General features: G+C 51.3%; 1 protein-coding gene across 1 annotated transcript; it reads left to right on the forward strand.

Moving 5' to 3' along the window:
• Nucleotides 1–2,683: 2,683 nt before the first annotated feature.
• On the forward strand, nt 2,684–16,545 carry LOC142766084 (uncharacterized). Its single transcript, XM_075867922.1, has 5 exons — nt 2,684–2,699; nt 3,523–3,654; nt 5,188–5,327; nt 6,315–15,408; nt 16,443–16,545. Exons 1-5 carry the CDS (start codon nt 2,684–2,686, stop codon nt 16,460–16,462), a joined length of 9,402 nt encoding a protein of 3,133 aa, XP_075724037.1. The 3' UTR covers nt 16,463–16,545.
• Nucleotides 16,546–17,205: the final 660 nt, after the last annotated feature.

The following is a 17,205-nucleotide window of genomic DNA, read 5'->3' on the forward strand; positions in this document are numbered from 1 at the left end:
GCATGCACCACAGTTAATGGGTGAACAAGAACAACACGTCGGCGCAGGCATCATGTCGATACGTGCGCCACCACTTTTCGTCTTCGCTGCTGCTCAAAGGCGTACCAGGTGTGGGAAGGGGGTGAAAGGCAGTTACCCGTATACCCCCATTTCCATTTTACATGGGTACGTATACATACACGCATACAAATACAAACACGACCATACAAAAAGAGTATTTGATCCCCCCTTCCCTTCCCATTCCTTTAAATCTTGGCCAGATTCGGTGTATGAAATACGATTTTTTAAATTATATTGATTCATACAAGAAATAACGCGCCCCGCTGCGGTGGTCTAGTGGCTAAGGCACTCGGCTGCTGACCCGCAGGTCGCGGGATCGAATCCCGGTTTCGGCAGCTGCATGTTCGATGGAGGCGGAAACTTCGGTAACACACGATGAAGACATGTAAGATGGAAGGATACGCGATCTTCGTCGTAAAGGGGAGCGCTTAGTTCGGGGTCGCATTAACTCGCACCAGATCTCCTGCCCACTGGATCAGCCGACTCTGCCTCTTTTGATCTGGCCTGTACTGTGAGAAAAAAAAAAGAAAATAACATTTATTACTAAATATTAAAACCCGTTCTTGCGGTCACACCTCCTAGTAGGCATTTGAGGGTGAAGGAATGAGAGGGTAGCCGGTGGGTTTGGACACTGCCAGGTGCAGCGATGCACTCCACAGCAGTGGCAGTATGAGGGATGTTGTGCGCAATGGGCGAGGAAATAGATGACCAGAAAGACACGTCGGGGCAGGCTCACTTGAGCATTGGGTAAAGGACGGAGCTGTGAAGCGAAATTCGCCGTGAGGCTACCCGATCTTACTTCCAGTTTTCGAAGCTGAGCTCATGGCTGTCGTCATGACACTGCGAAAACTTCTGACGAACGAGAGCCGGGCGATAGTTATAACATATTCGCTTTCGATACGCCCAGTCCTTCCATTTCCGATGAAGGCGGAAATGTTGTAGGCCCGTGTACTCAGATTTGGGTGCACGTTAAAGAATCCCAGGTGGTCGAAATATCCGGAGCCCTCCATTACGGCATCTCTCGTAATCATATGGTATATAGATTTGGGACGTTAAACCCCACATATCTATATCAATTACACTGTTCCGTTACACTGTTCCGTTACACTGTTCCGTTACACAAGTCGATCGATCGATCGATCAATCAATCAATCAATCAATCAATCAATCAATCAATCAATCAATCAATCAATCAATCAACGCCCATTCTTTCCAGCTTCACCATAACTCGCGTGCCCTCAAGACATTATGGTCTTTGTAGTTCTACTTCAGCTGAGGCACCTAAAATTAGTGTGGGTCGCAGGTCACGTGGGTTAAAATTAAATGAAATGGACGATGCTTTAGCCCGCACATCGCTAGATCTTCCAATGATTCAGGTTCTTTTAGTGGTAGGATACTTCACTGCAGCAAGATATAGAAAATTAGCAATTCACACAGATTGGATGGAATGAGTAACGATATGGACGGAGTAAAAGCACCTAAACTTCCCAGGGAAGGCTCACTGGAGCCATTCTCGACAATCAGAAGTGACGATCACGAGATTTTGATGCTGCGTCCCCTTAATAAACCTAAACCTACGTAGGGCTGGTCTGACGATGTCACCCCTGTGTCAACTCTACGGAGGATCAGAAAACATCGCTCACTAGTTCTTGTCATGTCGCCGATATTCAAATATTAAAACTCTGATTCTCATTAGTCCCCTTTTAAAAACAGGCCTATCCTTAACTGAAAAAAAATGTATTCAGCTTCGGCGCCTCAGGTTTGGGATACTGCCACAGGGATGTCTTTGATGCCGTGTGTAACTTAATTAAGAATACTAAACGAGTACCATATATTAATGTCGCCTTCAGAAATTTTAGTTATTAAAATTCAGTAAAACATTACTAACTTCTTCTAAGTTGTCTTGATCAGGTTTTTGCGACAGTCTGAAATACGATCTTAAAAGCGTACTTCTTGTCTTATTGTAATACGTATCATTACCAATTTATTTTATTTTTGAATGAATGAAAAAACTTTATTTCAGTCCTGCAGGACGCGCTTAGCGCGTAGCGGGCGTCTCCCACGTCAAATCTGACATTCTCGAATGACCTTTCAAAATTTCTCAATTTCGTCTAATACTTCATAGTAGGTGCGTACCATTGTTTTTAAAAGAAAAACAATTAAACTTCACTGTACGTATAGATTTATATTGCAGGGTTCCGTCAGATCCACTGCAATATCAAAATGTCTTTTTAATGTCTCCTAAGTTTCACCGCCATATTTATGGCCAGGTTTCGGCAGCGGGTATGTGCCACGTTGCAAGCTGCAAACAAGCAGGAAAGCAAGGCTAAAACTAAAACATTACCATGGTAGTGAACCCTAACATTTTCAGATTTTTAGTTTATAATTCGTAGCGATGTCTGTCAGGAACAATCGATGGTTTGACCACTTGCTCAGCAAACATTTTTTGTTTATTGGCAGTATTATCTCTAAACTAATTTTTCAGATTGGCTTTAATTTCATTTTAGTTTAATTTAAGCATCCTACCGCCCGGTTCTCGGCCCATCCCCCTCTGTGGGTGAGCGCCATCCATCTTAGGTCATCAGCATCAGCATCAGCAAGGAGGCTGAGCTAGACCGCTGCCATGGCCGAGGATCAGTGTGAGTTGCTGCAACAGCGAACCGCGTGAAGCTGCCATAGCGTTGGTCGTAGTGAGATAGCGTTGAACTACATCCGCTATAAATTACCAGGTGACTCGGTGTCCCTGAGAGTTGGACATTGACACACTCTTGGTTTACTGATGTGAAGATTAAGAGACCAAAAGCTTCATTAATATTTTCTGTAGAGTAAGGAACATTTTCCTACAGAGACGCCCGTATCTACAGCCCCTAGTTTCTTCATATCTACCAGTACGCCTTTGAGGTGATACTTGAAGAAGCCTCGTTTAAACCAAATGCATTTCAAAGGTAATGCAGAATACAGCGACATGGACATACGACATCTTGTCGTATTTGGGGACATGACATGCAGTTACCCTATCGCGAGGCTTTGTGTGGTGCCTGTTGCGTCAACTGGTTTTTATAGAGGTAAATCAGATTGTTCGAGTTACATCAGGGACAGTGCTGTTGTGGCACTTCTGTGTCTGTCGTGCCGACACATTTTCCTTCGGTACAGAAGAAATCTGTTTCGGTACATGCTCTCTATATGTCGTAAGGACACGCGCAACAAAACGCACCTTGTTGTTCCGTCAGGAAAAGTCCGTGACAGGTCAGGAGTTTATAGTAACTACAGAGAAATTCTATCATAACCACAGAAATTCCCTTTGCGCTCATGCCTAGCTATCTTGTGATTTCCAACTAGGAAAGCTGATTTCTGTATCTTGAAGTTTCTATTCACTCCCTTTTATTTTACTCTTTTTAAAGTATAGGATTACGTCTTTCGACACGCGAGAGATCTGTTCCACATGCTGCTCTCCTAACGCAGGCGGCGAACGCCAGGACCAGCAGGCCGTAGCCAGCGAGGTGTCCATCCGACGCCAGGTGTCGTTCAGAGTGAGAACGGACCTACAGCTGCACGATGAAGCGGAGCTACTCGCTCAGCCGGACCCCGGGCCTGGTGAGCATTCGCATAGTGCGGAAAAACGATGCGAGTGTAGTGCACCACTCTTGCCGTATCTCGAACGCAACGTGCAACACACGGGGCCCTAACCAGTGCACGTACGCGCTGACGCGTTGTACGCGTTTCAAAGCGCGTCAGAGCGTATCACTCTAAGCGCGGTAGCGTTTACTAAATGTCCGTATTTTCAGCGCGTCAACGCCTATAGGCATGCCCCATAGAGTTATTGTATATGCTACCTACCTGCGATACATTGGTGGTGCAGGTGGGCACTCTAGCCCTTCTCAGATCCTGTATGTGCTACGTTTAGGTATCAGAGTTGTATATGTTATATATAAGTTGTACTGTATATGCTACCTAAACGTAGCATATACAGTAACTCTAATTCACTCTCTCTCTATGCGCACCCTTTGCCTCGATAGGAATGTGACGCGACACCGAGTCTACACGGTGCGCGCTGACGCGTTGTGACGCGTACTTGTGGTTGGGGCTTAAGAGTGCGCGAAGTACTCATGGAAAGCCAAGCTGAACCCACAAAGCATGTAGAGAGAATGGAAGGCAATATAAGCGATGGTCATTAAGAGTAATAGAGTGGATTCCCAGACAAGGTAAGCGCGTGAGGAGAAGGCAGGAAGTTAGATGGGCATTCAGGAATCAGCGGGAAGAAAAAGGCCGCAGAACGCATAGGACCGAGTTGACTGACGTAACACGGGAGAGGCATTTGTTCTGAAACGGGCGTGGTCAGGCTGGTGATGGTGATGATGCAGTTTCACCAGAGCGGCTCCCTCCTATGCCTGCCGGTTTTGAAACAAACCTCGCAATGAACGCAAAAAAAAAAAAGACGCCACGCTACTTGCAATTCCCGGTTTCCCGGGTCAATGCGGGAAATATTCGTAAAAACGCCTTACCTTAAAAATGCTTTCAAGGGAAGCTTTTAACCAATCGCGATGCTGAACATCTCATTAGCGAAGCCTGCGGACCAATGAGATACATTACTTACGACAGAGAAGTATTGTGAATTCGGCCTCAGTTCTTGAGATGCAGCATCACGTGTCCTCGGCTGCCATTAGCGTAAAATGTTTACGTAACCATAAGTCCGGGTTTTAAACAGAGACGAGACATGTCCGCCTGAGTAAATATGTGGGGCGGACATGGCATCTTCTTTGATGTTAAGTCAAGCAGAGCAGAGGAAGGGGCAAGATGATGAGGCGGTGCGCCTTATATCTCGAAGCCCACTTAGGTACATCTTATTCATGTTCGTTTCTCGGCAGTTTATTTTATTCACGGCTTTACTCTTGATGTTAGCAAATGTAGTAACGCGTGAAAAGTCCTCGCCGGCGCCACTTATTTTGTACATCTTTATTACCGATGAGACTGTCGTGAGTGGTCAGCACCATCTTAATGAAGTTCATATCATGTGACAAAACACAGGGCTGAAGCTTTTTTTTACGTTTGTATTCCAAGAGGGCTTTACTAAGTGAGCTACGCTTTAGCAAGCACACTCCATTTCGACACCCCCTTCCCTGTTTGCAGACGGGCCAGAAATCTCGAATTACGCCTGCTCCGATCTCAGCTTCGACGGAGTCCCGATGGTCGGAGCCCCACTTGCTGGTGCTGCCGACATAGGTCTCCCGGAAGAAACACCAGTGGCACCGCAAGACGGCGCTTACGCGGTGAGCATTCGACAAGGGACTATAAGCTTATCCTCCAAGATAAGGCAACACACTGCACGCTTCCTCCAATCTTGGAGCTTATGGTATGAACTGTAGCCGGATACAACCTAAGAGCTTTTCATCGCGAGCTTATATCTGCCCACAAGAGTGGAAGCTTGGGCTAGTTGGTGCGTCGTCATATCTGCAAGATGTTTCAGCGCGCGAACAAACGTCTACCCTGTCCTTTTTCCTTTGTTCGCGCGCTGAAACATCTTGCAGTTATATCTGCCCCTTCCTGTCATTTTTGGGTTCCTTCTACATCGCATCACAATTTTGTCGAGATATCCTTTTGCACTCTTCCGGCGAGCTGCGGGGAATAAACGACGCATTGCAACGGCCTTCATAATTGCATGTTCGGCCGATAAAATCCTAAACAGTGACTTCCTTACTGCAGCAAGGTTGCTAGCATTCGAAATATCCAGCACCGTACAGCACAATATGTGACCTCAGAAGAGGCCACCCAACGCTCCTGCTGTCCAAGTCTCATCCTGATCCCGCTGTCAAAGTCTCACGCATTCTATGCTTTGCGTACTGTTTGTGTGAAAAGCAGAGAATGACGCGAAGGTTGCGGGTTCGATCTCAGCTGCGGCGGCCACATTTCGATAGAGGAAACTCGAGTATCATGTGATGTCAGTGAGCGTTAAAGAATACCAGACGGTAGAAATTTCCGGAGTCCTCCACAACAGCGTGCGTAGCAACCGAATCGTGGTTTTGGCCCGTATGACTCCAGGTATTATAATTATAATACACAGGAAAAGTTGGACCCATGGACTCTTCATTCTTTGTTTAGTTTGTTATTGCATATCGGTCGTATGAATTCCCGGTAAGGCATATATGTTGCAGAAATTGCCGGTAAGATTTTCTATTATGCGGTTCTTGTAACTTTCTGTGAAGGAATATTGCCCTCTTTCTGTGAAGCGATGATCAAGTATTAACACATCAATGCAGGCCAGCCGAGACGGGGACATCGCAGCCACGAAATCATCGTCAGCTCACTCCGTTCGATCTACTGTGATCCAGATCGAGGAAGCAAATGACTTTCCTCGCGGACAGTTCCACAAGTACACGACCGTTCGTCCTGCAGCGGCAGTTACCGATCACTGGTCATTCGAAAGGCGTCTGGTGACCACGAAGGCGTCTTCCACGGGCGTGAAGGTGGACTGGGCTTCTAGCAAGACGGAGAACGCTGCCATCGCCGCCGACGGTCCGGTTGAGAACGCGGAGATAACCAAAGGCTCGACCGCTGCGATGACCGGCGCATCACGTGATCAAGGCAACGCTAGAGAAAGAGCCGCTGTGGTGGTTGCCAAAGCGGTTCATTCCAGGATCAACGTGCTGGCTTCCACGACTAGACAGTCCACTATGGCGGCCACTAACGCTACGACGGCGGAGTCCCAACACTCGGGCTCTTCCGTCATCATCCTCAATCCCGAGGACTCGTACGGTGACGTAAGCATTCGCGTGAAGGCGTCTGGAGGCAAGTCCGCCGATGGCAAGGAGGACTTCAAGATACATGTGGCTCCCTCCAGGAGTCGTGACAGTATCCATCTGGAAGGACACGTCATCACCCCGGCGTCCAGCAAGACGGACCTCGTTCACGACTTCAAGATCGCCGCCGTCCCTACCATGCATCACGTGAAGGACCCCGTGGTAACACCCGACGAGGACCCGTACTATCCACCACACAGTAAGCTTTTACCGAGCGTCGAGGCTGCGGCGACGACTGAACAAAGCAAAGCGAAAACAAAAAGTCAGAAATCCACAACCGAAGAGCTTCCGGCAGCCAAGGAGGTTCCTGTCCCCAAGGACCGCATCTCACACAAGGACCTTTCGGCACAAATTGACTTTCCCGTACCCAAAAAGGTTTCCACACCCAAGGACCTTCCCCCATCGAAGGAGATTCCCGCACCTAAAGACCTTCCCGCAGTGAAGGAGGTTCTTGCACCGAAGGACCTTAAAGCACACAAGGAACCTCAGCCACTAAAGGAGGTTCCCACATCCAAGAATCTTCCACCACACAAGGACTTTATCACGTCGAAGGAAGTTCCTGCGCCCAAAGACCTTCAAGCTCACAAGGATCCTTCTCCACCAATGGAGCTTCCCGCATCCAAGGACCTTCCAGCCCACAAAGATCTTCCCGCGTCGAAGGAGGTCTCTGTGCCCAAGAACCTTCAAGCACACAAGCAACCTTCCCCACCAAAAGAGGTTGCCGCATCCAAGAATCTCCCGGCAAACAAGGGCTTTCCCGCGTCAGAGAAAGTTTCTGAACCCAAGGACCTTCAAGCTCACAAGGACCCTTCCGCACTGCAGGAGCTTCCCACATCCAAGGACCTTCCAGCCCACAGGGACCTTCCCACATCAAAGGAGATCTCTGCACCCAAGAACCTTCAAGCACACAAGGAACCTTCCCCACCAAAAGGGGTTGCCACATCCAAGAATCTCCCAGCAAACAAGGACCTTCCCGCGTTGAAGGAAGTTTCTGCACCCAAGGACCTTCAAGCTCACAAGGACTCTTCCCCACTGATGGGCGTTCCCGCACACAAAAACCATCCAGCACACAAGGACTTTCCGGTGGCGAAGGAAGTTCCTACACCAAAGACTGTTTCCGCCCCCAAAGACCTTTCGGCACCCAAAGAGCCCCTGGGGCCCAAGGGTAATCCATATGAACCAGCACTCCCATTACAGATCCAAGTTGAACGTGAAAACATCACTGGTCGGGAGACTTTTCGCGCTGCCGTTGTCCCGGTAGCGAATAACATTCCCGTCCTTGGATCTACCACCAAGGTGACGAGTTCTGTGCGAAGTGCCGAAGATGGTGATTTATCGAGTCTGTGCGGCTTCGGAGACAACCGGTCCGGAGGCCCTTTTCAGCCTGAGTTATCAGCTGACGAGTTTGAGGAACCGAGCGACACTGCAATGGCGTCTTGCACTCATCGTGCACTGAGAGGATCCAATGTGGTGCAGTGCGTAGCATCCACCGAGAATCTGGAGAGGATACGAAGGGCGAAGTCAGAGTTGAGGGAAGAGTTTTTGTTTTCTGCTACGATGGTGGGCCTTACCGAAAATGATCGCCGAGACCTACCACCTGTGCGTGCTTCAAGTACAACCTCGTCGCGCGTCCACCTACGTCCCACGAACCAACTGTCCGAGTTCGGCTTTTCCGCGACAACTTTCGGAATCACAGACATAGGCGGTGGGGCTGTCGCGTCGAGGCAGTCCCTCAACAAGCGTCCCAGTGCTAGTCGCTTGTCGCGCGTCCAACTGTGTCCTACAAAACGTTTATCCGAATTCGGATTTTCAGCGACAACCATCGGTCTCACGGACGCAGATCGTCGTGTCATAGCGTCTAGCCCATCGCTGAACAAGCGTCCCAGCACTAGCCATTCATCCCGCGTGCACCTTCCTCCCACGAAACGGCTGACCGAGTTCGGTTTTTCTGCGACAACTATTGGGCTCACAGACAAAGATCACAGTGCTGTAGCGTCCAGCCAGTCGCTGGACAAGCGTGCAGAAATTAAAAGTTCAAAAAGCAGGCTACTTGATCTAAATATGTCATCGAAGGACCTACGTGGCCGTGACTGTCACATGCCAGGTCGCGAGGCTGAAGCGGAGTCTCGTCGTTCAGCGACAACTGTCCTTGCCGACAGAGGCGTGAAAAACCTGAGTCCTTCGAGAGAAAGATTTCGTGTCTCTGATGGTCAATCATCGGGAACTGTGACTGGTGTGGCTGAAAGGATATCCGAGGAATTTCTTCCGATCACTCATGTCAGCCGTTCTACGGCGCGTTCCAGCAGATTGGTCGAAGGGCTTCCGTCACAAATCATGGAAGGCTTCCTGGGACAAGAGCTCACAGAAAATGAATATAAACAGAGCAGCAGATGCGTTTTTGGCAATGATCAAGATGCAAAAATAGGTGTTACCGGCATGCGAAATCTCGACGTTTCTACCGAAAGGCTCTACAACACAAAGCGCCCAGCACTGTCCGTTATCGACGAAGAAGACAGTACGACAGATGTCAATGTTGACGGAGTAACGCGTAAAAGGGCACTGCAGACACTACAGGTTACTCCCTCCAGAGTGCTGTTCAGCTCCGTCGAAGGATCGAGCACATTCGAAAATTCCAACCCCGCCACGTACAACAGTTCTAATCAACCTGGTCAGCCTATAGGTAGTTTTTACGAAGAAAGACTTATAAACGAGCAAAATTCGGTAGGCGCCTCACTTGAGCCACCACGAGACAGACCATGCTCAGTCCGCTTTGTAGATGATATTTCAGTGCCACAGTGGGTTCCAGACGTCGCAGAAAACCTTCCTTCCGTAGACTTTCAGGGACACAAAGGACCAAGTGCCACGACATTCCCATCTGCCCGATCAATGATAGACTTTCAAACTGCCTACGACACGGCACACAACTCCAGCGAACCTCAGTCACCATTGTCCATGTATGGTACATCGAGGCTTGGTACCTTGAGTGTTTCGTCCAGCAGCTCGTTGGAAACAAACGGTCTTAAGTTTAACCAAGAGGCCCAGTTAAGCGTGGTGCCTGGAACAACCACAGAACATACAAGCGTTTTCAAAATTCCAGCGGCCGATATGATGTTACGAGACACCGGTGATTATTTTGGCCCCGACATCGGAAGGAAGGAATGCGATCCTTCGGTTGTAACAGGTAATCAACTGAATTTAAATGAAGATAGATGTGATCCCCTCCAAGACCAGCAATATCCATTGGGTTTGCACAGTTCGATGACTGCACGACGCACAGGAAGCGCGGAGCTAGCCATGCGACCACCGTACTACGGACAGTACGGCCAGCAGGCTGGTGCCGAAGGGTGGCTTCCTTATGAACAGTATTGTGAGCCTCCCACGTACCGAGAACTCGGTGCATTTCAGGCCAAATTCAAACCTCTCAAGCCCTTGCTGCGCGTGCCTTACCCGAGAACACCGGGTGCGCAAGCCATCGTCGCACCAGCCAATGGCGGAATTCATCGGATGACCCCGTTGGTTCGTCGCAGGTCGCCTGAATTCGCGCACTGGCAGGTTCCGTATGGCAGGATGAGGCTTTCTACAGCGGGTGCTACGAGGAAGGTGCGTCGCGGGGACGGCGCCTACCCCCAACAGGACGTTCCGTGCGCAGTACCGAGAGCAACAATCTCGATGCAACAAGACATAGGAGTGGGCCAAGCTTACGGACCACGCTCGACTTCACGCGCAAGGCGAAGCGTGTCTCCTGGTCGTATGACGACGCGTGTCTTGCAACAAAGGTCCTACTCCCCACCAGGTCTACAGGATACGCACTGGGGAAACACATATGCTCCCAGTACGGTTAACTCATGGCACGGCGGTTACGAAAATCCGGCGTTCGAGCCTTTGGAGCAGCCCATGCCTCCCCCGTTCACGAGCACCATGCCTGCGCCTTCTCCAACCATCGATGGACGAAGCTGGTGGACGCCATATCAGGAGTACCACGTGAAAAGGAAGAAGGCAGTCTTTCTCGAAGACAGCGTGAGCACATTTGAGAGTCACGAGAACCTCAAAGAGCCACGCGCACCCACAGTACGATCTCCGAGAGTTCTCAAGAAACTACCACCAGAAGAGAAGATTACGTCTACAAAGACGGTGCAGACTGAGGAGCGTGGTGGTATTAGCCGCGCCGAGACAGCGACATCCAACGCGGGGCGGCCCAAAATCATAACGCCTAGGGTGAAAACGCACGTGGACGTAGACGACAGTAATAGCGAAATGATAAGCGCCAGCTACACACGCGTGAGGACCCATACAGAGATGGTTCAGCAAACCTGCGTGCCGGGGGGAAACGCACAACCGCCGGACTTCGCAAGAAGCCCGGACCAACCTTCTTCCTTTTCACCGAGCTCTGGCAGCCCGCCGTCTCCACATACCGGCTACATAAATCAAAACTTTGTCTGTCCGCCTTATATGACAAACTTCCGTCCAGACGTAGGAGCAACGCCATCAGTGCCAGTTCCAGTAGCCGCTCCCTTTCTGGCTCAGCAAATGGCCCAGGTGACACCTTCAGCTGCTGCTCAGATGACGTATTACGGACAGTTACAGGCAGTCGCACCATTGCCAGCCCCGCAGCCGCCGGCTTCTACTCTAGCTGCTCCTGCGCGAAGTTCTTCAGATCGTGTTGCCTCTTGTCCCCTGTCTTCCTTCTTCAGAGGTGCCTCCTCTCGACCTGAGAAAAGCTCTGAAGGAGTGCGAGTGAAGGAGTGCGAAGGAGCTGAATCCAAGGAGTGCGACCATCATTGCTGTCACCGCAAGCGAAGACACAGTCGCAGCGTCCGTTCCCCGCTTCCCCCGCCGTCAGTGGGCAGCACTTTCACGGTAGGGTACATGATGAACTCAGAGAACGAGCTCAGCCCCGTTTTCATGCCCTTAAATGACAAGCAGCCTCGAACGAACGAGACTACAGCAGCTGTCAGCCCTCCATCACCGAGTGCTCATGCTGCTTCGTCACCGGGATCAGCCAGTGAGGATGATCCTGTGGCGAAGTTGGAAAAGCGAGTCCAGGAGCAGATGGTGGAAATCGAGAAGGCTATCAAAGAACAAGACGCGAGGCGCGAAGGAAACGCGATGAAAAAGAGAAATGAAAAGAAGAACCAGAAAAAGAAGGCACCGAGGAAGAGGATAGATACACCGGCGAAACGCGGAGACCGAAGACTGCGCAAGATATTCGTGGCGAAGGCGGAAGACGAGTCCAGTACCGAAGAATTCGAGAGCGAGCCTCAGAGTTGGTTCTCGTGGTCGCGAACGAGCAAGCCCAGAAAGGGTGTTCAGCTGAAGGTGCCCCAGGGAGTGCGCCCGGTTAGTTCCACCGATTCACAGACGGCAGGGAGCTCAGCGAGTCAGGCTTTGTCGAAAGACAAATATTCGGAAGGAAGCGAGAAGATCCCGACCCTAGGAGTGTGCAGTAGTGAAGCCCCTACGCCTTCTGGATTCGCGTGGGCCACGCGCCGTGAAAGATCCGCGAAGATTAGTTCTCGAAGTAAGCCCTACAGCAATGCCAGGCATTCCGGCTTCATATGGGCCACGCGAAAGAAGCCAGATCAATCTGGTTCGCGCGGCAGTCTCGGTAGCGACACCAAACGCACTGACTTCACGTGGGCTACGCGCAAGAAGAAGCATTATCAGTCCAGCCAACGCGGCAGTGCCAGTCGCGAAGCGGTGTTTCGTGAGTTCTCGTTGGAGAGTTATCGAAGACAGTCTATTCCGCGAGGCAGTCCGAGCAATGAAGGCGTGCCTCACGAATTATCGGCGGAGGCTCATCGAAGAAAGTCTAGCCCACATGGCAGTCCCAGCCGAGAAGCCGCAGCTCATGAATTCTTGTCGAAAAGTCGTCGAAGGCAGCCTAGTCCACGCGGAAGTCCTGCCAAGGTGCCCTTGTGCAGCAGGTTCTCACCCGAGACGCATCAGAAGAAGCCTTCTGTCGAGCCTAGCCCGCGTGGCAGTCCCGAGAAGGAACCAACTCGTCCTGCTTTCACCATGAAGCTGCACAAAAACAAGTCTACCGAGTCTAGTCCACGCGGAAGTCCAGTTCGAAAGGTATATTACGCGGACAACGAAAGCGGCATGAGCGAAAATCACAGCCGCGGTGGGTCTCCACAACGTAAATCTGAGAAGAGAGCGCCCAGTCCACGTTCGAGTCCCAAATGCAGTGGTAGGTCGAGTCCAACGACAGACAAAAGCCGGCAGAAACGTCAGCCTGAGGAGCGCAGCGTCGACGAAGCTCACACGGACACAGACAGCCCTCTCTTGGCAAAGATACGAGTTGGTTTCCCGGGAGCCCGCAGAACCCAGAGGCGTTGGTCTCGCACGGAGATGCATCGTTCCACTTCGTACGACACGGCTGCGTCTTCGTTGGCTCCTTCATCAACAAAAGAGAAGCGCGCTCATTCCGCCGGACAATTTCCCAGCGCGAAGCCTTCCAGAGCCCATAAGAAAACGTCTGTCGAGACCATAAGCGAAGACCCACCGGCCTCGTGGTGGCAGTCTATGTGCAACATTTTTGGAGGGGCCGAACCCCAACCCGCTACCGAGAAAGCGGTTGGGACAAAGAAAAGTTGCTGCGATTCAGTGTGCGACCTGTGCAGATCCTGGTGTAGCGATGAGCCCAAACCTCGCAAGAAGTCGTCACCGCGTAGAAGATCGTCCGCCGGCTTTCCGTCTCCGCAACCGGTTCTACCGCCCCCGCTGCCCCCACCGGTGCTTCCGCTGCCTCCCGTGAATCCCCCTCAGCGTTCTGGCTACCCTCCGATGCCACCGAAACCAGAGTTTAGGCGCCGCCAAGGCAGTTCAGAAGACGTGGCAACCGAGAAAAACAAACCGGTAGAGACAAAGCCTTCTACCGGAGGGAGCATACTGTCGAATATCTTTAACTGGTTTTCCTCGCGAAGCGGAGAGAAGCAGGACGAAACGAAAGTCAAGGATGTCGGGAGCGGCATCCAGGGTAGCAGTTTTCAGCAATGGTTAGCGGCAAAAGAGTGCGCCCTTAAGCGAGACGAGAACAAGCATAGCGGTGAATTGATAGGACTAGCCGGCAAAGGATCGCCAGAGCGTCACAACGCCGGATCACACGATGGCTCCCGTAAACGATCGCGGGAGCGCCTACCGTCGCAAGAAGCTTCGCCTGTTCCACGCGAGCTGTACTTCGAGGAGGAAGGAGGTCCACGGTGGGTCATCAAGTACTCTCCGTCTCCCTCCGTGACTCCGGGGCAACCAGCGGTGGACGGACCCCGCCTGCACAAGTCTACTAGGTCACGGGAGAGGACACCTCCGGTCCTTGGCACACAGTGCCCACCGGGGGCAGCAGAGACGGACTGGTCAGTCCAGTACTTGTACGGTCCCGGCGGTTATAAACAAGGATCACCTGCGCCATCGGGCTCGCGATCGCCCATGCGAATGCCCGCGCCACCGCCTTCCTTGGCCATAAGGTTTCAAGGAATGCACGGGCAACACGGTACGGGACAAGCGATTACAACGACAGGTTTCAGCGGGCCCTCGCCTTGCGGGTTCAACAATGCGCCGGACTTTTCTATACGCATTAAGCAAGGCCGTGAGCGGTCTTCGTCGTCGCGCGCCTCAATTCGCTCGAAAGGTCCGGGAAGAGAGACTTCTCCGGCAGGGTCGAAGGAGGAGCCGTCGTTGATCTTACGGCTCGTCCAACCTCGTTCGAGAAGCCGCGGGAGCTCGATCCAGTCCCAAGAACACTGGAATGGCCCGGAGAAGAAAAAGAGCGAGGTGACCTTCAAGGATAAGGTCGAGACAAAAGTCATCGCCTCACCACCGACAGAACCGTCAGTCGGGAAACCCGCAAAGACAGAGCATCCTCCACCAGCGGACACAGCGACAGTGCCGCCTGCGCCTCCTCCTACCACACCACGTATTCTCAGGACGGAAGAGACGTTCAAGCACGAGTTCTTCGAGGAGATGGACGAACGCGGTAAGGCTGCGACCATGGCACCAGCGGTCAGTCACGTCGGTGGAGTATCCACGGAGGCGGCAGCTCAGTCGGTCAGCCAACAGATGGCGGCCATCAACGCACTCCTCGCCCACGACGCCGAGCAGAGCAAGGCACCCGAAACCCTGGCTACGACTTCGGTCCCAAAAAAGCCCAGCCCCTCGAGTGCGCCACACACAGAAGAAAAGAAGCGCTCACATGCGAGATCATCTAAGGAAAAACCGGCCCAGATGCCACCGGATCAAGTTGGCGAAGCGCAGACGCCCGCCCTGCTGACGTCGCACTCCGATCCGGCGGGAAAGAAGGCGCACAAGCCTCCCAAGTCGTCCGAGTCTCCCAAGCCCAGCGCCGGCGGCAAGAAGACGTCACTGTCGCCCGGCGAGCCGGCGCACACAAACTACGTGCTGGAGATGAAGAGGCACCGGGAGCACGTGCCATACTGGAGCGACCCGCTGTCCTACAAGTGTCCGACGGTGCAGGAGGTGGCCGGCTACGCCATCATCACGGCCGTGCTCCTGCTTGGTCTCGTTCTGCTCGTGTCGGTGCCCAGATTACGCTCGCAAGGTACGCTCGTGTGTTGAACGGCACTTGGCTAGTTTGTTCACAACCATTTTCCATTCAACAAAGAAGTTGGCCCGAGGTTCCTTCTAAGCCTATAGCGAAACGCATGTTCGGCTTGGTTTTGCATAGGCTACGCCCACGGTGTTTCATTGCGGCTGGTCACGTGATACCGCGGCGGCGAGGCTCCGATTGAGCGCAGCTGCAACGCCTCTCCCGCAGCGAATGACGTGTTTTGACGCCCCCCCCCCCCCCAACGTGGTACCGCTTGCCATTCATGCCCGCTGGCACCTCAATGCCATTGCAACGCGATGAATGATCTTGCAAGACAGAGTAGTAGAGCTTCCACGCTAATTATACCGCATACCCAATGCACCCTATGTCCAAAGTGCCGCAGGACCTTACACAAAATCATCTATGCTGCGCATGAACTCTTGTGATCACACGAGTTCTCATAGAAGGTGTACGAGCACTTGACTATTGAAGGTAACATTTGCCCGGCTTGCTTATTCGATCAGCAAACTTAACATCACTGCACTTTATGTGCAAGTTACATTTATAACTAGTGAAACCATGTGCATTAAAGGTATCCAATGGATTAAGTGAGAACTGAGCAAGATGCACTCGTGTTTAACTGCGTACATTTCGTTGACTGTCAACTATAGGTTTGCGCGTTTGTCGCATTTCTGAACAAAATCCTCAGAAGTGGTTGAATTGCACCTATACATTTAGCTGGACCAGTTTTTACTGACCAGATGAATCTACAAAACCGCGAACGCACGCTGCAGAGTAGACCGAAAGAACGGTTGTCCCGTGTCGTTCCGCCCTGTGTAGTCTGTAGCGCGTGTTCGCTAATATTATGAATTCATTAAGTCGAATTTCCCAGAGTACAGATTCACGCTCGTTCCGCACCTAGCAGCCCTGCCTCACCTCCTTCTGTCATATAGCTCTCTCTCTCTCTTTTTATTATTTGTTTGTTTAAGATTATAAAACTGGTGTCTCGAGTTGCTGAGAGCACGCTTTCCGGTTTTGCTTTGCAGCCCCGAATTCCGAAGGGTGACACTCCTCGGAGACTACTGTTATCTACGTATCTGCTGTTATGCATATTCGTTCACCTCTTCTTGCAATAAAGCCTTCTTCCGGAACTTCTTCCTCCTTTCAACAGAGGGGCGCCGAACGTGGCACTGCAGTGCCAGCGTGGGTGGTATTTATTATTGCAATGACAGTTACACGGACGCTCTCGGCAGATTTTTGCCGTCACCATTGCCGTCATGTACCGTATATGCATGTGTTGTAGTGAAGCTGAATTCACAGTCACATCAATAGCTTTGCGCGACGTACGAGCTGGAGCTGCCTGGCCTGTTTTGCTGCTGCAACGCTGCCGGTACCAGTCCAGCTCCTGTTGCTACTGTTCCGACACCACTAACGCCTTAAGTCCAGTGTTTGCATTATATTTAAAAAAGCACAAAAACTAAATCAGGAAAAAAATCACAGCATATTTAAAGCGCGAATGATGATTGGGGCGAAGCTTCGGAGGGTTTTATCGGGAATCCGTGAATCCGGTCATTTCCACGAGTCGCGAAAATATATAAGACAATCAGATCCTGCATAGTTGACATTTGCAGCGCGCTGCTTAAACACAAAGACGTGTGTCAGTGTTTAGTGCACGCTTTCCTTGTGCATACACTTGAGCTTTCTTTTCGAGCGTTCTTCTGTGTCTTTCAGAGGCACGCTACAAGACTCAAGTTGCTTGTCATTTTTCGCGTGGCATTTTAATTTCTTGTAATCGCATTCATTCCTTCG

The sequence above is a fragment of the Rhipicephalus microplus genome, chromosome 6 (genome assembly GCF_043290135.1).
Source record: "Rhipicephalus microplus isolate Deutch F79 chromosome 6, USDA_Rmic, whole genome shotgun sequence".
In the NCBI taxonomy this organism is placed as follows: domain Eukaryota; kingdom Metazoa; phylum Arthropoda; class Arachnida; order Ixodida; family Ixodidae; genus Rhipicephalus; species Rhipicephalus microplus.

Coding starts and splice junctions, on each gene's coding strand:
- LOC142766084 (XM_075867922.1), top strand. Junction 3,655..5,187: donor TCAGCCGGACCCCGGGCCTG/GTGAGCATTCGC, acceptor CCCTGTTTGCAG/ACGGGCCAGAAATCTCGAAT. Junction 15,409..16,442: donor GCCCAGATTACGCTCGCAAG/GTACGCTCGTGT, acceptor TTTGCTTTGCAG/CCCCGAATTCCGAAGGGTGA.